This window comes from Meriones unguiculatus, chromosome 3 (genome assembly GCF_030254825.1).
Source record: "Meriones unguiculatus strain TT.TT164.6M chromosome 3, Bangor_MerUng_6.1, whole genome shotgun sequence".
NCBI lineage: Eukaryota > Metazoa > Chordata > Mammalia > Rodentia > Muridae > Meriones > Meriones unguiculatus.
The window spans coordinates 172,591,361-172,610,843 of NC_083351.1; the positions used below are offsets into that span (position 1 = coordinate 172,591,361).

At 45.6% G+C, this 19,483-nt stretch overlaps 1 protein-coding gene across 1 annotated transcript; it reads right to left on the minus strand.

The window, feature by feature from the left end:
- Positions 1-352: 352 nt before the first annotated feature.
- On the minus strand, positions 353-17,345 carry Coq2 (coenzyme Q2, polyprenyltransferase). Its single transcript, XM_021646119.2, has 7 exons — positions 17,062-17,345; positions 12,665-12,831; positions 8,449-8,570; positions 7,011-7,096; positions 5,492-5,625; positions 3,036-3,224; positions 353-1,263 (listed from the first exon to the last, which is right to left on the minus strand). The coding sequence occupies exons 1-7, from the start codon at positions 17,312-17,314 to the stop codon at positions 1,105-1,107; spliced, it is 1,110 nt and encodes a 369-aa protein (XP_021501794.2). The 5' UTR covers positions 17,315-17,345; the 3' UTR covers positions 353-1,104.
- Positions 17,346-19,483: the final 2,138 nt, after the last annotated feature.

Sequence of the window (19,483 nt, forward strand, 5' to 3'; positions counted from 1 at the left end):
ACTGGTTGCTCTTCCAGAGGTCCCAGGTTCAATCTCCCAGTGCCCACAGGGAATCAGGGGATCTGATGCCTTCTTTTGGCCTCTGTGGGCACTGCAGGTACACCAACATACCTGCTAACAAAACACACATCTCAATCTCAGATTTGGGGTGTGTCCTGAGTGACGGGGGACCCTGAGCTCAGGGAATGACTTGGCCTTATTCAAGTTTTCTGGCTGTTTCAAGAGAATCAAGATAAAAAGGGCAATATGCAGGTCAGAACTCAGTTAGGTCACCGTCGTATAGACTACAGGCCAAGACAAGAAAAAACACATCAAAATGTCTACTCAGGGCTGTAAGAGTCAAAGCCATGGATATAGTAAGTATCAACTTTATTTATGTTCTTCTAGACCATCAGAATCAGAATGGCGTCTTGAGTTACAGTTTTGGCAGTGAGTAAAGATCACAATAAAGAATATGATGCGCCAGCCCCGTGCAGTGGCACATGCCTGTAATCCCAGCACTTGGGGAGGCAGAGGCAGGTGGATCTCTCTGAGTTCAAGGCCAGCCTGATCTACAAAGTGAGTCCAGGACAGCCAAAACTACACAGAGAAAGCTTTTCTTGAAAATAATAATAATGTGCCCCAGCTTCTCAAAGGAGATCCTTAGTGAGAAATAATGCATGTGGCCATTTTCCTAAAAAAACACTAATTTGGATGAGTTACAACACTTTTCTGAAGCTTCAGATGAGAATGACAAGGACAGAGGCCACACCAACGTAAACACTGGGGCCTACCTAACCCCAGGTGTCCTGAGCTGCTCTGACAGGAAGGCATTTTGCTAGGAAACAGCATTAAAATCCGGCAAAGACACTACTCACATGCTTCTTCTTGAACAGACTGCTCATCCGCGTCTAACAATGTGGCTCAGGCCCTGAGAGCTTTACAAATTACTCTTTGCTGGGAGAGATCCAGGGCCTTGGGCATGCTGCACAGTCAGCATGCACTCTTAGCTCCAAGCTACAACCCCAGCCTTCCACGTCTGTGAGATAGGCTCCCCGTGTCACTCAATGGCCGTCACACATGAGTCTCCTGTTTCTTGAGGGACCATGGAGCTCCACTTCTCTGCTAATTTTCTACTCTAACATCACTTTCTTTCGTTTCTTCCATCTTTTCTTTCCACAAATTCCCAAGGACGATCCCTAAAAACAGGAGTATTCCTACTGTGCGGTTGGAGGTGAATTTATCCCAGCAGTCCTCAGGTCTGTGGATGTCTACAGTGTATATCTGGAAGGGAAGAGCACAGACTGTTGGGATCCATTGTGGACTGCGAGGGGCATAGCACACTGAGAGGGAAAACAGCTTAGGTTCTGCTTCCAGAGCAAGCCCTTACTATGCCCTATCTTCTAGTACAGAAAAATCAGAACATCTTCCTGGGAAGTTACTCAGATTGTATCCTAACAGCACTGGGTAGGGGTGTAAGGATAGCTCAGAGGCCATCTGCTCTGCTTGCTTCTAACCAAAGTTTGATGGCTCTAGTAAAAAAAAAAAATTTCAACGTGCAAAACTGACACAGCAGCTGGAAACCGTGTATGTGGCTTTCTGTGTGAATCAGGCAGGATACAGGTTCTCTGAAATCCCTGCTTCCAGGTACCTTCAGGCTGTGTGACTAAGACAGACATGACACACACGGGAAGCTCATGCTTCAGTTTGGGGCCCATTCCCAAGACATATCTTATGTGAATGGGGATATCACAGACTTTTTAAAGGTTTAAAATCCAAGCCTCTGAGCCTAAGCACTTGAGGAAGGGCCTCCACCTCCCACGGAAGACCCTCCTTCCACATGAGCTCAAGCAGGCCCCTGCAGCTCCCACCCTCGGGCTCCAGCCTCATTTTCTGCAGCAGTCTCTCAACTGAGACATTTGATCTGAGCAGAACAATCCCACTGTGCGGTGATGAAAGGCCTTGCAAGTTACTGGTTCTCACTAAATGAGGCAGACCCTCCCAGGTTGCTATAACAACCAAAGGTGTTCTGCCCATGTGTTCCTAACTCCCTCCTGTGCTCACAGGGGATCCGGAGCACAGACCTATGGCCAGCCACCTAGGTTACTTGTGTTCTTTCCCCCTCCACCAGCCCTGCAGCGTACTTAGCTCTCCCTCCTGCTTCCCTTCCTTTCTGGGCAGCATCTCTGTGTAGCTGAGGCTAGCCTTGGATTCTGGACCCTTTGCCTCAGCATTCCTAGGGCTAGCATTATGAGCCCAGTGTGCCATGTGCCGGACTGGCCAGAACTATTTTCTGTTAGGATGTGAGCTTCCTGAGCTGCTGGAATGCAGGCTGCCTGACCCATGTTATACCAATGGAACTCATGACTGCTCCATTTTAAAATTATATTTGTGCAAGTGTTCCTATAAGTATGCTTGCGTATGCATGCGTAGCGCACATGTAGAGCTCATGTAGAGCTCAGAGGACAGCTCAAGGGAGTTGGTTTCCCCCGTCCAGCATGTGGGCCTAGGGTTCAAACTCAGGCCATCAGACTTGGTGGCAAGCACCGCCACCCTATTAGTGATCTGTCTGGCCCTATTTTATTATTATTATTATTAAAGGTTTATCAGTTTGCTTTGTTGTAATCAATTCCACCCACAAGCTTCAGCTATAGCTGAAAATTTCCTAGACATATCAGAAGTAATTTCAGGAAAATCAAAGGAGAAAAAAAAAATCCCCATTTATGTTATTTTTTCTAAATTAACAAGGTTCTTTTTTGTTTGTTTATTTGCTTGTTTTGAGATGGGGTCTCTCTATATGGCTCACCATGTAGCCCAGGCTGGCCTCACAGGGATGTGCCTACCTGTGCCTCCCGAGTACTGGGATTAAAGGCTGTGCCTCCACACCCAGCAGTGCTCACTCTGATCTGACAAGTTGACATGGAAGGAGGAGCAACTCAGGGCAAGCCAAGCCGAGCAGTACTTTGTTTTAGGAAGTTCCTGGCCTAGCTAACACTGGTTATATTGTTCCACAATTTACGCTAAGGCAAACGGGGGACAGTGAGGAGAAGGCAAACCTGGTGAGCTAGGTGGGCCCCTACCGCAGCCACAGCAGCATAGTAGGGCAGGGTCTGGCCGCTGTTGGCTCCCGCCAGGCTCAGCGCTCCCAGCATGGCGACCCCAAAGCCGCTGAGCCACCGCTTGGTGTTCTCCCGGAACAGCAGTGCTGTGGACTTGAGGCCAATCAGAGCGTCGTCTTTTTTGTCCTAATGCCAGGAATAGGGCAGCATGTTTTGATATTTAATTCAGCAGTACAAAGACCACATTTTTTCAAGTACTCAACTAGGCCGTTTTAAATATATTTACAAGGTCATACAACTAACCCTGCTGCCTAATCAAAATGGGTAACATTTCAAAGAGCATGCCGATGCATCACGGGCCGTGAACCACGTGACTTAGAGCAGCCCAGCGGCGGGGAGCGGGACATCACTTCCTCACGCTGTGTAACGCCCAGTCTGCCCCTCCGCGTGCCGCTCTACTTAGAATCCCGGAGGACTTGGCATTCAACTTCTACTACGTCAGGACTAAAACTCAACTGCTCACTATAACTTCTCTAATGCTTGAGACAGTCTCTCCATGTAGCCCTGGCTGCCCGCGAACCTGCTGGATAGGCCAGGCTGACCTCAGGACTCACGGATCCGTCTGTGTCTATCTGCTGGGTGATGGTGTTTAAAGGCTTACCACCATGCCCGGTTCCCCCCCCCCCCCCCCGCCGAGTTCTCGGTTGTCAGTTTCAATCTTACCGGTGTCACAGTGCATGAAATGCCCACTGCATAGCCACACCTGCCCAATTCCCACTCAGCCCAGCTCACTCCCTTCATGCAGAACTGGGTGCTAACGGCTCTTGCTCTCCCTATGCCTCCCGAAACAAGGACACACACAGTATAAAGAAATTATTTTTTTTAAGTTCATAAATAAATCCTCACTAGACACAAATAGTAAGTAACTGTGGTGGGGAATGTGCTATCATTTTATAATGTATGTATTATCAAGCATCAGTTCATTATCACTGAATATAAACAATGTCAACTGTACTTCAGTAAAGCTGACAAAAGCATAAACATAAGGGCTAGAGAACTGGCTCACAGGCTAAGAGCACTGGCTGCTTTTCCAAAGGTCCTGAGTTCAATTCCCAGCAACCACATGGTGGCTCACAACCATCTATAATGAAATCTGGTGCCCTCTTCTGGTGTGCAGGTATACATGCAGGCAGAACACTGTATACATAAGAAATAAATTTTTTTTAAGTATATATACATGGTCATGAACCAAGAAAAGCAAAAACGAAGCATCCCAAACAAACTATGCAGGGAAGTACTAAGGGCTTTAAGGATGTTTGCGCCTCTGACAAGCTTTAGTTTAATTTATGTGTACATGTTTGTGTACATGTGTCTGCCATGGAGACCAGAACGGGGTGTAGACTTCCTGGAGCTGGAGTTACACGGTTGTGGACCATGTGGTGAGTGCTGGGAACCAAGTCCGGTTCCTCTCCGAGAGCAGCTGTGCTCTCAATTGTACAGCCATCTCTCCAGATCCCCAATAACACCATCCTTGAAGTTTTACCTGAAAACTTGGATGTATGAAGTGTTAATGAGAAGAGTATTATTTATAATCGTCAAAACTCGGAAACAGCTTGGTTTAGCAAAACAGACATATCACTATATTTAAAACAGTGATGCCATTCGAAGCCAAAGGACTATTTAGTGTACTTCAAGTAACAATGACAAAGAATGGATAAAAATAAAGGGAATGGTCAGATATGACAGCTTATGCCTGGGACTCAGCATGTGGTAGAAGAATCAAGAGTTCAAGGGCACCTGAGACCCCGTCTCAAAAACTAAAAACTAAACTAACTAAAAAAGGGAAGGGAAATGCTCATGACTTACACAATTAAAAGTCTGCCTAAGGAGATGAACAGAGACAGTCAGAGGAACAGAGCAGCTAACAGCACAGTACATGGAGACAGTCTGGGTTGAGCTTCAGCCCTGCTCTCCACGACCCATGGAAACATGGGGAAGTTAGTATTTATAAAATGTGGACAACAAGATCCCTTCTGTTCAGGCTGTTAGAATTGACTTAGTATTTGTAAAATATTTAAGCCGGTGCCTGGAACACAATAAATATTGAAATGCTTGTGAACAAAGCAATCAATCAGCTGAAGTGTTGAGTAAACAAACATAAATACAAACAGAAATAGTCTACTGGATGAGGACCACTGTGAATGGTTTTCCTTCTAACTTGGCTCTTATTTTAAAGTCACTGTGCATATCTGTAATCCCATCTGTTAGGGAGTAAGGAAAGAGAATGGGGAGTACAAGGTCATCTTTGGCTACACAGCAAATTCCAGGCCAGCCTGGGTAACGTGGAATGTTGTCTCAAAAAACGAAAACCAAGCCAAGCAAAGAAACAAAAAGTGTTCTTAGAAAACCGCAGCAGCTAAGCCAAAGTTAAGAAAGCTTTCTCACTTCTTTACCTGATGGGCATAAATAGTGTCGTATATCAGTGTCCACATAACTCCAGAAAAATAAAGAGGCAGGCACACAGCTGGGTCACAGGAACCCTTGATGGCAGACCATCCGAGCAACGCGCCCCAATTAAAAGTCAACCCTACAGTGGGGAAGACAGGGAGGGGAAGGAGAATGTCCGTCAGCACTCCACGGGACCATGGGGCGAGGTTCAGCAGTGCCAAGTGCTCACTGTAGTCAGGCCCTGCTACAGTGCTCTCTGTGCTCACACAACAGTCTCTACCTCTTGTGGTTGGTATTTATTTGTTCTGTCTTACAAAACAACAATATAGGCACAGAAAGCTTAGCTACTAATTAAAATAACATAGCTAATAAAAAGAATAATACCCTTTAATAACGTAGCTAAGAACCCTGGACCAGGCAAAGCCAACAAACTGCGTGTGCTGGGGTCTGAACCCAGACTGGCCAGGCTCAGAGCCTGCGCTCCTCTGCCTCCTCCAAGTGATGGGACTAGAGTACAGACCTCTCTGCTTCGCTGCCAGCACAGCCTCTCTATAGAGGTCTCGGGACCTCACAGGCTGGCGGCTCCACACCCTGTCTGCAAGGCTGATCCTTCCCTAGGCCCAGGCTTTGCTCAGCTTTCTGCTGGACCCTCAGCCTACAACTCTCTCAGGACACGTCTCAACAGGGTCCCACGCCACCCTGCAGAAACCCATTTCCCTTTCTTTACTGTCTGCTTCCTCAGAGCACCCTTCCTCTGAGAAAGCATGCTCCTCTGTGCTCCCACCACACTTCTCTTTGCCATGATGTGCTGCAATGCCCTGCCTATCCGTTGCCCTAAAACTCCGTAAAAACAGTGAGCGTGCTTTGTTCACATTTACCTTCTGAGAACCTGCTGCAATTCCTGGCACAAAGTACAAGTAGGAGCTCAATAAATGTCTGGAGTGACTACGCCAGCTTTAATATATTAACCTGAAGATAGGAAACGCTTATACTCCTTATCTACCTCACTTCTGTATTTCCATTTCCTTTCACACAAACACACGCGCGCGCGCACACACGTGCACATGTACGCATGAATACTGCCTTGAGTACCTGCCCTGTGTAATGCCCATGCTAGGCTTTATGGAAAAAATGCTTTTTAGTCACTCACAGTCCATTAATGGAGAGGCAGAGACTATAACTATGGTCTCATGGAGTGTGAGCTGGCGAAGCCATCAGTTTCAACCTCTGCCTTAGAACTGCTTCCTACCCCACTTCTAAATTCCTCAGAATACACTCATCAACTATTTTTTTATGACACATCTAGAGTTTTAAAAAACACTCCAGAAACATAATAATCCTGATAATCTTTATAAATATGTAAGATTTCCTAGATAATGAGAATAACTCCTTTAAAGTATGAATATGTATTTTTTGTAAAACTTGATGGATAACCTGACATTCATCTACAAACACACACACGCACACACACACACCTATCTTATACAGGATATAAAGCATGGCAGACCGAGTAAAGGGACTTACCCAAGGCTAACTGAGGCCAGAACGTGATTCTCTTCATTAGTGGGTAGGTGACGACAAGAAGTAAGGATGCTGCTCCCAAAGCTATACTGGAAACAAACGATGGGATTAGTGGCATCATTCAGAAATCAGGAGATATTTTCAAGTCATTAGTAAGAATAGTTGCAAAGTATTTTTGTCTTAAGTAATATTTTTGTGAAACTCTTTTCTTGGACTTTGACTTTACCTACAGTAGAAGATGATTAGAAAAGTATTTTCAATGTCACAAAACAAACAAACAAAACAAAAGTTAACACACGGTACTCTCATGTATGATACTATTGTAAGCACCTCAACTCTCTAATCTTCACTAGGCAGCAAGCAGTTTTAATTGCATTTCTTTTTGCCGAGTGGAAACTGAAGTGCCTGTGTGTGCACACACATGCACGTGAGGAATGAGGAAAGCCCAGCCTCCAATGTGATCCTAGCCATGCCTCTAGCTCTCCAGTGTTCAATACAGAGTTCATCAGACCGATGAGATTCCCTCGCACACACAGCAGGGGCTACTTCTCAAGAAAGAGAAAACAGTAGACGTGATGGTGCACACCTGTAATCCCAGTACTCAGGAGGCAGAGGCAGGATGATCTCTGTGAGTTTGTGCCTAGCCTGGTCTATAGAGTGAGTTCCAGGACAGCCAGAGCTTCATAGTTGAGACCCTGTCACAAAAAATCCAAAACAACAACAACAAAACAAAAAGAAAGAAAAGAAGAAAGAAAAACTACACAGAAACTTAAGATGTTCTGTGGTTTTTCAAAGTTCATCGAACACAGCTTTTCCTCGCTATTAACACTGCCTGACATGTGACCACGCGTATTCTCTACAGAGAAATACTTCTGCGAAACTGTCTTCTTGGCCTGTCTCACCTCTCATGGAGTACTTTGAAAACAGCCACCTGATGCTATGTCTATTTAAGAGAGCCTAAGAACGGGTCCTCACATTTTTCTCTTTTGCTATTTTGATTAGTTGCAGACTCTGAAAAAGACACAGTTCCTCTTTTTGCTCACTGAGCCTAACCACTTCTGCTTCCAGGTACTTAGCAGTAACTGGCAGTGTAAGATCTCTCTCTCTCTCTCTCTCTCTCTCACACACACACACACACACACACACACACACACACACGAGTGCGTGCACGCGGCTGCATACACACTAGAGAGCCCAGGGATGTGCCTTGTAGAGCAAATGCTAGAGGGGCTTCAGAACTGGGCTGGCCTCTTGACTCCTTGCTGAAGTCCCTAAAGCAGACTCCACAGAGAGGTGGGTTCCTTTACTCTTGCTAACCCATGGGTGCTTTACCGGCGTCAATAGGCAGATTTGTAATAAAGAAATTCTACTTTATTCCCACATTTTCCATCTCAGAGGAAATATTTTACACACAACTGTGAAAGCAAATCAAATAACGTACCTGTAGTAGTTCAAACACAGGAGAACGCTCAGTGCCAAGGTCAGCTGGCCCCCAAGGAAGACGAAGGACTGCAAGGTTGAAATGTCCCCAGCAGCGATCGGGCGATTTGCTGTCCTCATAACCTCAACATAGGAAAACAGACACCTTAACCTCACGTGCTATTCAACTGTTCATTTAAGCACTGATTAATGGTGGGTCCAGGGGCTAGGGTTCAGGGTCCAGCACTTGCCTCCGTGCCTGATAACTGGAACCCACAGGATGGAAGGAGAAATGTGCAGTGTTTCTTTAACATTTACAAATAAATAAATGTTATTTCAAAATTGAAGTGAGAGCTGGAGAGATGGCTCAGGGGTTAAGAGCACTGGCTGCCCTTTCAGAGGTCCTGAGTTCAATTCCCAGAAATCACATGGTGGCTCCCAACCACCTATGCTAGGATCTGATGCCCTCTTGTGGTGGGCAGGTATAAAGCAGACAAAAACACTCATACACAAATACCTAAAAACAAACAAACTTTGAAAAAATTACATATATATATAATATACATTGTATATAATATGAATTTATGGGAGTGTTTTGCTACACTACTGAATGGGTCTGTAATGTTAGACCAACAATGCCAAAATGTTAAAGGTAAATTTGCTGCGGGAACGTGGACAGTGCTGTTAGACACACAAATCACGACTGTTAGCCCCCCAATATGATTCGACTATACTAAATTCACAAATAAAGACTATAATAAAAATGTCGGTGTTATGAATGAAGAACTTGGGATCTGGGGTTAGAAAGCCTCGCGTTTCAGTCCATGTTCTAACCTGATGCTTGCCGTACAATCACTTGATGTATCAACAAACACACGTAACTGATACACCGCAGCAGCAACCCACTCATGACTCCATACAGTAGCAAGTTGTTTACTATTCAGCGCAGTAAGCTGCCCCCACGCCATGAACGTGTCCTTACTGGTGGATAACACTGCCTACAAGAACCTGAAGTAAGGGCTACAGTTAGGCCCAGACTTCCCTCGTCCTTTAAAAGAAATAGATAACATTTTAAAATCTAGGTCAGCAAAAGCTACCTCAATGCCCATGAAACACCTGGGCTTTGCTGCATGCCAACACACAACCCAGACTCCTGGAGAAAATGGAAAATGTTGGTGGGAGCGTGTTTTTTGTTTTTTGTTTTTGTGCCCCCCCCCAAGATAGGGTTTCTCTGTGTAGCCCTAGCTGTCCTGGAACACAGAGATCAACTGCCTCTGCCTCCCGAGTGCTGGGATCACAGGTGTGTGTCATCACACAGTTGGATCGATTACTTCTTAATAAAGCCTTTCTCTCAGCTAAATGAATTCAAAAACATGGAAATCCCATATGCCCTTCTCATCCCTTCCGCTGAAGACATCCTAGGTGCAACTGGAATTTTTACATCAATACAGACAATCTATCAACTGCCCCTGTAAGGACCTCTGTCTTTCTCGAGAATGGTCATCCTCCCTGCCCTCTATCAATTCTTAGTTCCTAGTGGCCCGTCCAGTGGGAAGCACATGGTGTGTAAGCCTTTCAGTTTGCTTTTCCCCTCTTGAGTAACCCTCTGGAAATGTCCCCATCTTGTTGCATGGGTAGATTTGTGTTGCTGTCGCTGCAGTTTTCCATAGTACAGATGCATCACATATTGTTTACTCACACAAGAAAGGATGGCTGGCTTGTTCCAGTTTGTAACTATTATAAAGTAAAGCTACTACATTCATATGCAAAATGCCATGAATGCACAGGAGTGCAGCCCTGGGCTGGATAGGTGTGTGCCTAGGACAAGTAAAAAACTAGGTTCCCAGTCTGAAGCACGGCTGTGTCCCTGAGCCAAGCCCCAACAGCATTTACGGGCTGTTCTTCTGTCAGCCTTGGTGCTGCCATTGCTTTTCCTTTCAGTCACCTGATGCGTTTATAATGAGATTTATTGCAGTTAAAGTCTGCATTTAAATCAAAACCAACGATGTTAAAAAAAATAACATTTTTACGTGCTACGTGCAATCTAGGCATCGTCTCTCTGGAGACAGAGCAACTTGCATACTAATCAAGTATTTTTATTTAGTGTTTGGGTCTGGGAGTTTTTTATACTAGTATCCTTGTAGGCATGTGGTTTCAAAATGTGCCTTTAATCCTCTTAAAATTGCTGTCTAAACTGATTCTGGTGAAATCCAACGTAGCAACATTTCTTCTTATGAATCACACTTTAGGCGTCTCTCATTGCACTCAGGTGCTTCAGACTTCCATCAGCTCAGAGTCTGGTTACGATACATCTTACTGTGGATTCACTGCCCATGTCTCCAGGCACTCACCTTCATGAAAACATAGGCTTACACAATGTACACGTATGCCTTTTGCCAAAATTCAGACATTCAGCTGAATTCTTGCAAGTATTTTTCAGTATTTCTTACTTAAAGCCCAAACATTCTAGGTGCCTAACGGTGGAATCTTGTTATTTCTATTTTACTTATATGGGTGTTTTTCGTGTCTGTTCAGCACGTGTGTGTCCGGTGCTTACAGAGCCAGACATGGGTGTCAGATCCTCTGGAACTAGAGTCACAGGTGCTTGTGAAGTGTCACATAAGCACTGAGAATCGAACCTGGAGCCTCTGGAAGAACAGTCAGTGCTCTCAACCACTGAGCCATCTCTCCAGCCCTCCAGTCTCATTTTAACTTTGCTTTAGTTGGATTTGGATAACTCTTTGGCAAGGGGAAGGGACTGTGGATGTTGCCCAATTATTTCCAGATGGACTTAGCTCATACTTGCTCCATGGCCGCCACTCGTTTATGAGAAGAAGGCATTTGGTGCTGCTTGCTGTGGTCTATGCCCATCTCTGTTCCCAGGTTGCTGGCCTCTTCGGTTCCAAGACTGAGATATGTGAGGCAAAAATCAATCCAGAAACTGAACTACCATGCTTTTGGGGATCCTGAGGTTTTGTGGCCTTTTCTACAGTCTTTGGTTGTTTCCTATGTGATGTCTGGAGTTTCTGCTTTACTGAGTGGGAAGAATAAAGAACAGTATGTCTAGTCAGACATACTGTGAGAAGTCAGACCTGTGAGCAGTTTCAACACTACTTGGAGTGTGGGACTGTCAAATGCTTTCTAAGTTAGATAGAGCAACAAAGATATTTTAATTTGTCCTTTCTTCTTCAAATTCCCTACTTCCCAAGTTCAACAGTCTTAGTTTTGAAGGTAACAGAACAAAAATCCTTTTGAGTATTTAATCTCCAATGTTCACTTTTATAAACAAGCATGCCATTACTCACAGATGTGCTAATTCACTGAAGTTTTTCATCTTAAATAAGCCTTATATTGAGCTTTTAAAAAAAAGGAATATTGAACTACTTTAAACAGGAATCTGAAGCCTCATTTATAAGGAATACGGAATGAAAAACGATCCAGGAAATGTGAACATTCACATCAGGTTTACATTTGCTGGCCAATCAAGTAACCCAAACTGTGTTTGCATAGCATGGAGGTGCTTTATCCTGTGGCTTCTGCCACCTTCCATTCTATTCTGTCTCCAGAAACACACACACACACACACACACACACACACAGAGACAGAGACAGAGAAACATATGGGGGAGGGAGAGAGGGCTGTCCAATACAATACACTTATACTTTTGTCTCACAGACTAACTACAATCCCTAAGAATAAAACAGGACACTTGTAAGAATTACATTTAGTAGAAGAGCGCTTGTGACAACACTTGATGATGCAAAATTTAAACCTTACATACCGAAGGCCTAGAATTTCCCACTCAATAGTTTTGGGCCACTGCTGACTATGGGTAACAGGAGTTGAAGAGGGGGTGGGGTGGGGTCTGTGGTGCAGCCAACGCTAACATGCCTGCTGTGGCTCACTTAGACTAAAATCTGATCCACAGAAGAACAGCTCGGAAGGAAGGGATGACCTAGCTCTTAGACATGAAAAGGTTCACGGTCAGCTTCTAACTGTCATTCCCGCCGTTAACTTCCTTACGCCTGGCTCCTATGTTTTAAATTACTTGTAAAACTCCAGCACACATCCTGCCCTCCGGCCACTCTTTCGGTGGAAGGGAAGTGAACTGCACTTTGCAACAGCGGCTACTCACTGATCACTTTTCACGGTGGATTTCAGTGGCACTTGTGTGACGTCAGTATGTTGTTCTGCAGAAATGAGAGAAGTCTCTCTGTTCCTTCCCAGGATGAACTACCTTTTTATCGAAGTCACGGTCCCACATGTCATTAATAGTACAGCCTGCTCCACGCATCAGAATAGCTCCAGTGCCAAAAAGTGACAACATGTACCAGTCTGGAAAACAACCTGGGTCAGCGGCCAGACCAATGCTCCAGGTGCATGGCAAATACAGCAGCCAGGTTCCTAAACAAAACCGAAACCACACAGAAAAAAAGGAAAAAGAGAAATTTAAGACAGATAATTCTTCATCTGCTTATTCACTGTCTTGGCTTCTGCTGCTGTAACAGACACCATGGCATGGGGCAGAAGGGTTTGTGTGGTGTGAGAATCACCATCACAGCCCATCATGAAAGGAAGGCAGGGCAGCAACTCAAGGCAGGAACTGACGCTTACTGGCTCGCTCAACCTGTTTTCTTCTACCATTCAGGACCGTCTGACCAGAGGCGGCTCTGCACCCAGTGTGCTAGGCCTTCCTACATCATTAATTAGGAAAATGCCCCAGGCAATCAGATGGAGGCATTTTCTTAACTGAGGTTGACTCTTCCCAGATGACTCTAGGGTCAAGTTGACAAAAGCAACACCCTCCCCACCTCCCACCCCATCCCCCCAAAAACAGTATAATCACTGCATCTCAGAGTGCATAAGCAGAGTGAAATATCTGACAGGCCAATGCCTGAATAAAGCCAACCAGCCAACAGCAACAAAAAACACCAAATCAAGGGAAGAGAAATCTGTAACTCACATTGCAAATAGAATTTACCCTAACACATAAAAAGCTCCCTCCCAGAAACAGAGAAGAAAAAGATCAGTAGTATAAGAAATGGACAAAAGGGGCTGGAGAAGTTCCTCAGCCGTTAAAAACACAGCTACTCACAAGTCAGCAAAAGCTCCCTTCACTGTGGTAAACAGTTCACTGAGATGGCCTTGGGCAGGGCCGCTGCACTGCAGCTTTCTGTCCTCAACTGAGTACTTGACGCCATATGTAGAAAGAGGGTAGATTTTAATGCTTAGCCAACAAACTGGACGGAGTTAAACTAAATGGAGTGTATTAAACAGAAAATGGCATTCTATTTCTAAAACGGAAGTCTTTCCTCTTGCCTGTTAGACAAGGTCTAAAGAGTGGGAAGACTGATTTGTTTGATACAAGGTCTCACTGGGCTAGTCTGGAATCCTCACAGTAAACAATAAGGCAAGAAATCTTTTTGTTACAATAACTTTAGCTGTGATGTCTGAGGATGTCCCCCATAGGCTCTGGCATTTGGACAAGTGGCCTCAGAGGGTGTTGACATTTGAGAGTTTAGATGGCGCAATCTGAGAGAAGGCATGTCACTGGAGGTGGGCTTTGGTGTGTGCTCTGCTTCCTGTTTGTGGTTCAAGATGTGAACTCTCAGCTCTGCTCCAGCCAGACTTGCTGCCATGCTCCCCACCATGATGGCCAGCTACCCGTCAGGAAGCGTCAGCCCAGATAAACTCTTTCTTCTTGAGTTTCCCTGGTGTTTTTAACCACAGCAATAGAAAGGCAATTCATACAGAAACGGAAAGGTGGAGGCTTAATTTTTCAATGCCACAGTGGCTAGGATGGAGTTCTGGCTGAACCAGAGTAAAAAACTCACTTCTCCTAATTAAATCTCAATACACACAACACTTCTACGTCTTCTGCCCCTACTGATTCACAGGGCATCTCTTTCTGTCGTCCCTGTGTCACTTTCATTCCTTATGCCTATTCTCTGGAGAAAGGTGCAGAGGCAGTGAGAAAGGGCAAATAGCTTGCAGACAGCAGTGTTTATTATGAAGGGAAAGACTGTCTGGGAGATGAAATGAGATGGTCAGATTCTGAATGGTATGGGCAGGGCAAAATGCCTGTGTAGGCTAAACCTATGGCTCTCAAATCATGTATCTGCCCTAGGACAATACAACACTAATGAAGAAGGAAAAACCAATACTGCCAATTTGGTGGAAGAGCGCCACCTGGTGAGACTTCCTGAAATAATATAGGTGGCCTGTGACACAGCCCAATGACAATGCACTTGCCTAGCATACTAGCATACTGGAAGGCCTTGAGTTCCACTCCCAGTACTGGAAAACAAGAGAACTCTGTCACTGCCTTCTAAAAAAAAAAAAAACAAAAAAACAAGAGACTAATACTGGTCTATGAAATCTATGAAAGTAATATGGTCCGATATCAATACAATAAAACAAAAACTGTCTCACTATCTCACGGGAGAATTATAGCTATTAAACCAGAAATTCTACTGCCAATTTCTGCTCCTGACACATGGTAGGGACCCTAAACCATTCACTGAATAAATTCTACTCTGTAATTGTCTTAGTGTCAAAACATGCACACCAGTACCTTAAGATATTTAAGGTACATATAGTTATCTTTATAACTGTAAAGAGTTTTCTGATTTTCTGATCCTTATTTATGACTCTTGAGCCCTTATATGCAGGCACTATTCCAAGTACTTATCAGATGGAGATGTTAAGGATAACTCTATAAAGTCAATAGTAGCACTTTCCCTTTATAGAAAAAGAAATGCAGAGAATATGAAGTAATTTAACCGCCGTCCCTCCACCCGATGGAGCTGAAGGTTCAAATCCACGAGATCTGGCTCTAAGCTTGGCTCTTAACCACGGTATAGAGTCCTGTTACATGGCAAATTGTACAGCTGCTAGAATAATGGTGTTTAATGGTGGAAACAGAAACAATGGCAGCTGTTGATCTACCCTGCATGCCTGTAAGTCTATCCTGTAGCTTTGTCAACCAGAATCAAAGAACAGAATTATAAAGTGCCTGTGTAAACCCTGAATTACACAACAGCCTAATAAAGGCGGTCCTACCTTTCACTTAATAGGCCTTTATACTTTAATCTCTGATTGCTAAGATTCAGTGCTCAAGTCCCACACAGGAAGCATCCATCTAGAATATCAAAAGCAAGGCCTTGCTGGGCATGGTGCCACTCCTACCCCCTTTGTCACTTGGAGGTCTGCAGCAAGCTTGCTGGATTACAAAGTAAGCCCTTGCTTCAAACAAAATAAAACAAAAAAGTCCAGCCAGGCATGGTGGTGCATGGCTGTAATTCTAGCAATTGGGGAATGGAGGCAGGAGGACAGAATTCAAGGCTGGCCTCAGATACATAATGGGGCCCTGCCTGAAAACAGAACACCAAACTCAAACACGGGCCACTTTGGGGGTCCTGGATAGGTAACAGTGGAATAAGTATTTCAGGCATTTGAATGTACTCCCCAGAAAGTGTACATATAACATCTAAATACGCTAGAATTCAGCGCTGAACTCTTCCTCTGTTATCTATCTCCCCTTTGTCTCCCACCATTTTTTAGATCTTTCCACTGCTGCAGCTCAGGCTCATGTTCAACACAGTTTTTGTTTAGTTTTTTACCTTTTCGGAGTACACAGGCCAGACTGGCCTGCGACTTGAATGACCTTCTACCTCAGCCTCTTGAATGCTGGATTACAGCTGTGAGCCACTGCCTTTGGCTACCCTTGGATTTTGAAAACATCTCTCCAAGATCTCTTTACTCCTCTGCAATATAGCATTTCCTCTGAAGTACGATTTCTTCAGTGTTTCGGGTACTGGAGACCCACAGTTAAGTTCTCCCCCCCACCCCCCGCCCCGCGCACGACCTATACCACTGATACTTGTTTCCGTACTTTCCTAGGTCATCAACTGTCTTGTCCAACCAGAAACAAACGCTTTAAAAGCGGGCAGTTTCCCTAGCTCTTTCAATCACTAAGGCCGGGTGAATTAATCTACTACTCTGGGCAGCGCTTTAGGCACCAGACAGAGGTGTTCCGTGCAGAGAGAACTCATATGGGCTCATAGGTGTCAAAAGCCAAAAGCTAGTAACCGATGAGCACTATGATGAAATGAGAGAGAGAGAGAGAGAGAGAAGAATAGGGTCCTCAAGAGAGATGACTGTGTTAGTTTGACGTTGATGAGCAATCCGGAAGCGCGATCCCGGCTGCGTTCAGAAACTGCAGAAAAGTCTTTGTAACCGGTGATGCAGGGGGGGGGGAAAGCCCAGAACCAACACTAGGTCCTTCTGGCCTGGCTCTAATTGGAGGCAGAATCGAAAACTAATGAATGCAGACATGCTTCGAAATTGCAAATCGCCAAGCAAAGGATTCGAGGAAGCAAAGGTGCACTAGGTCGCATCGGAACCGTCTCAGTGGAATACATGTTTGTTAGCATCACTGTCCGCCTCGGGTCTCAGGACTCAGAGCGTGGGTCCCGGGCTAACATCTTAAGTCTCGAGGTGGTTGGACCAATGGGTGCACAAGCCGGCAGCGGAGCCGTGGCTCCCAGGCTCTCCGTTCCAGGACCCGGGGCGTGCAGCCGCGGACAGGCTCGCCGGGCAGAGGGAGCCCGCAGCCCGGTCCGCCTCACTCACCGATGGGCTTGTCCAGACGCATGAGGCGCAGGTAGGGTTGCAGGGGGCGCGGCGCCGAGTTCACCACGGCCGCGGCCGACAGGCTGAGCGCGCGCCCGCGCTGCGTCCCCGGGGCCGGCGCCCACCAGTCCCGCGCGCCCGGCGCCCCTGCTGTGCGCGCCAGGGCCAGCGCCAGTCCGCGCGGACTCTGCAGCCGCGCCGGCGGTAGGGCCCGCAGGCCCCGAGCCAGCCCTCCGCCTCGCAAGCATAGCATGGCGCTCAGGCTGGACGCCGCCTGGTGACGTCATCCAGGGCGACACGCCGCGGGCGGGCGAGCATGCGCAGTGCTGCCCTGTTAGGCGCGCGGGTAGGCGTTCCCTTGGTTAGCAGGCGTGTGCCTGTGCGCTCTGTGTGTGTGTCAATTACGTAAACGAAGTTGTTGTTGTTTTAATTAAGGGAAGCTGTTTATTCGAGGAGTTTGACGGTCAGCCAAAAGGGATGCAAACAACTTGACTCAGATCAACTTCAGAGCCGGGCGGTGGTGACGCAACGCTTTTAACCCCAGCACTCGGGGAGGCGGGGGCTGGCGGATCTCTGAGTGGAGGCCAGCCTGGTCTACAAAGGGAGTCCCGAAAAGCCACGGCTACACAGAGAAACCCTGTCTGGCAAGAGAAAATACGGAAGAAGATCCCACAACTTTATGGCACCCTTCAGCCAGCCCTTGCGTGTTGCTGCCAGGCACCCGGCCTGTGTTAACCCACGTAATCCCTTCACTAACTGGCTCTGGGTAAATCGCTTATCTGGACTCCTGTGTTTGAGTATCCTTTTCGGTCCCTTTCCTTAAAAGCAGGTGCAGTGAGTTCCGTGATACCTGTGTAACAGGTTGCTGGCCTGACGCTTGGGGGAAATGCAGCAGGGGGCGCGCTGGCCTTTCTCTGCAGTCTGAGACGCGCTGCTGCTCCTTTATCTTTTAGCTACGTCCCCTGACTGAAAACAATGCAATGTCAGTCATCTGTTGTTTGCCAATTGAGCTCTGAATTCTCTACAAGTTTGCGGCCTCCTTTCCAAAATGTTGTCTTCATGCTGTTTGTTTGTTTGTTTGTTTGTTTTTGTCTTGAGCACCTTCGAGGTCAGAGGTGCCCACCACGCCAAAGAGAAGGCATTTTCACACTTGCACGCTATTTCCATTTGCCTGGAGTACCCAAAATAAAAAAAAATATTTAACATTTAAAAAGCATTGTGAATGCTTTCCATTTTAGAGGAAGAAAGACAATAAAACTGATTTTTAAAATTTGCTTGATTCCTTTATTTGAAAAATGTGTTTTAAAGTCCATCAACATTCTGACTCCAAACCCACTTCAGTCACCTCGTCTAGTGCGGGCGGTGTTCACGTTATAAAAGACCAGAGAGTACGAAGGACGAGACCGTGTCCAAAGAATAGTTACTAGCATGAGGCAGGAACCCGGGAGGCACTCACGGCCCTCTGACCTGTTCTGTGAACCTCGCAGAAGTGTTCAACCATTTTCATTGTGACATGATGTCTGTGGCCTTCCATGGGCCACATGCTACATAAACAAATGCATGTAATAAATTAAAAAAAAAAAGAATGTAAAAATAGCTTAAAAAATCGTATGTCCTGACAAGTTTCATCCCTGGACTTGGAAGTTATTATTTTTGTGGAGATGTTGTGAACCACAAGGGTGAAATAAATGATGAAAATCATTGGAACAATAAGATAACTTGCAGATTAAAAGCTAGCAGGCAAGTCAGCTTAAAAAGTCTCACTAACACAGCAGACAAGCATTCCCCCTCAGGGAGCTTAAGAGGAACTTAATATTAAACTTTAATATTAAAAAGTTTGAGGAGCTGGAGAGATGGCTCAGAGGTTAAGAGCACTGGCTGCTCTTCCAGAGGTCCTGAGTTCAATTCCCAGCAACCACATAGTGGCTCACAGCCATCTATACAGGGGTCTGATGCCCTCTTCTGGCATGCAGATGTACATGCAGTCATATATATATATATATATATATATATAAAATACATTAAAATGTGCTCATACATATAATATTAAAAAATTTAATAATTAAACTTTAATATTACATCTAACGTTTAGTAAAGTGACTGTGAGCACTGTTCTTCACACAACCATGTCTTTTTCATATAACTATCCACAATTAGTACTAGCTTACCAGCCCTTTATTGCTCATGCCTCTAAACTTTTAGGGGGTTTTTGAGGCTGAATTGGGCATGGTAGCTCTGGTTGGCCTGGAGTTGGACTAGGGCAAAGGCTGATGAAAAGGTGGGTGCCAGGTGCTGAAGGACCGTATGGGCCTGTAAGAAATGAATGGAAAGCCATGTAAACATCCCAAGCAGGGCATGGAGAACAGGTGGTTCCATGGCTAAAAGCACTTACTGCTCTTGGAGGAAACCCGACTGAAAAGCC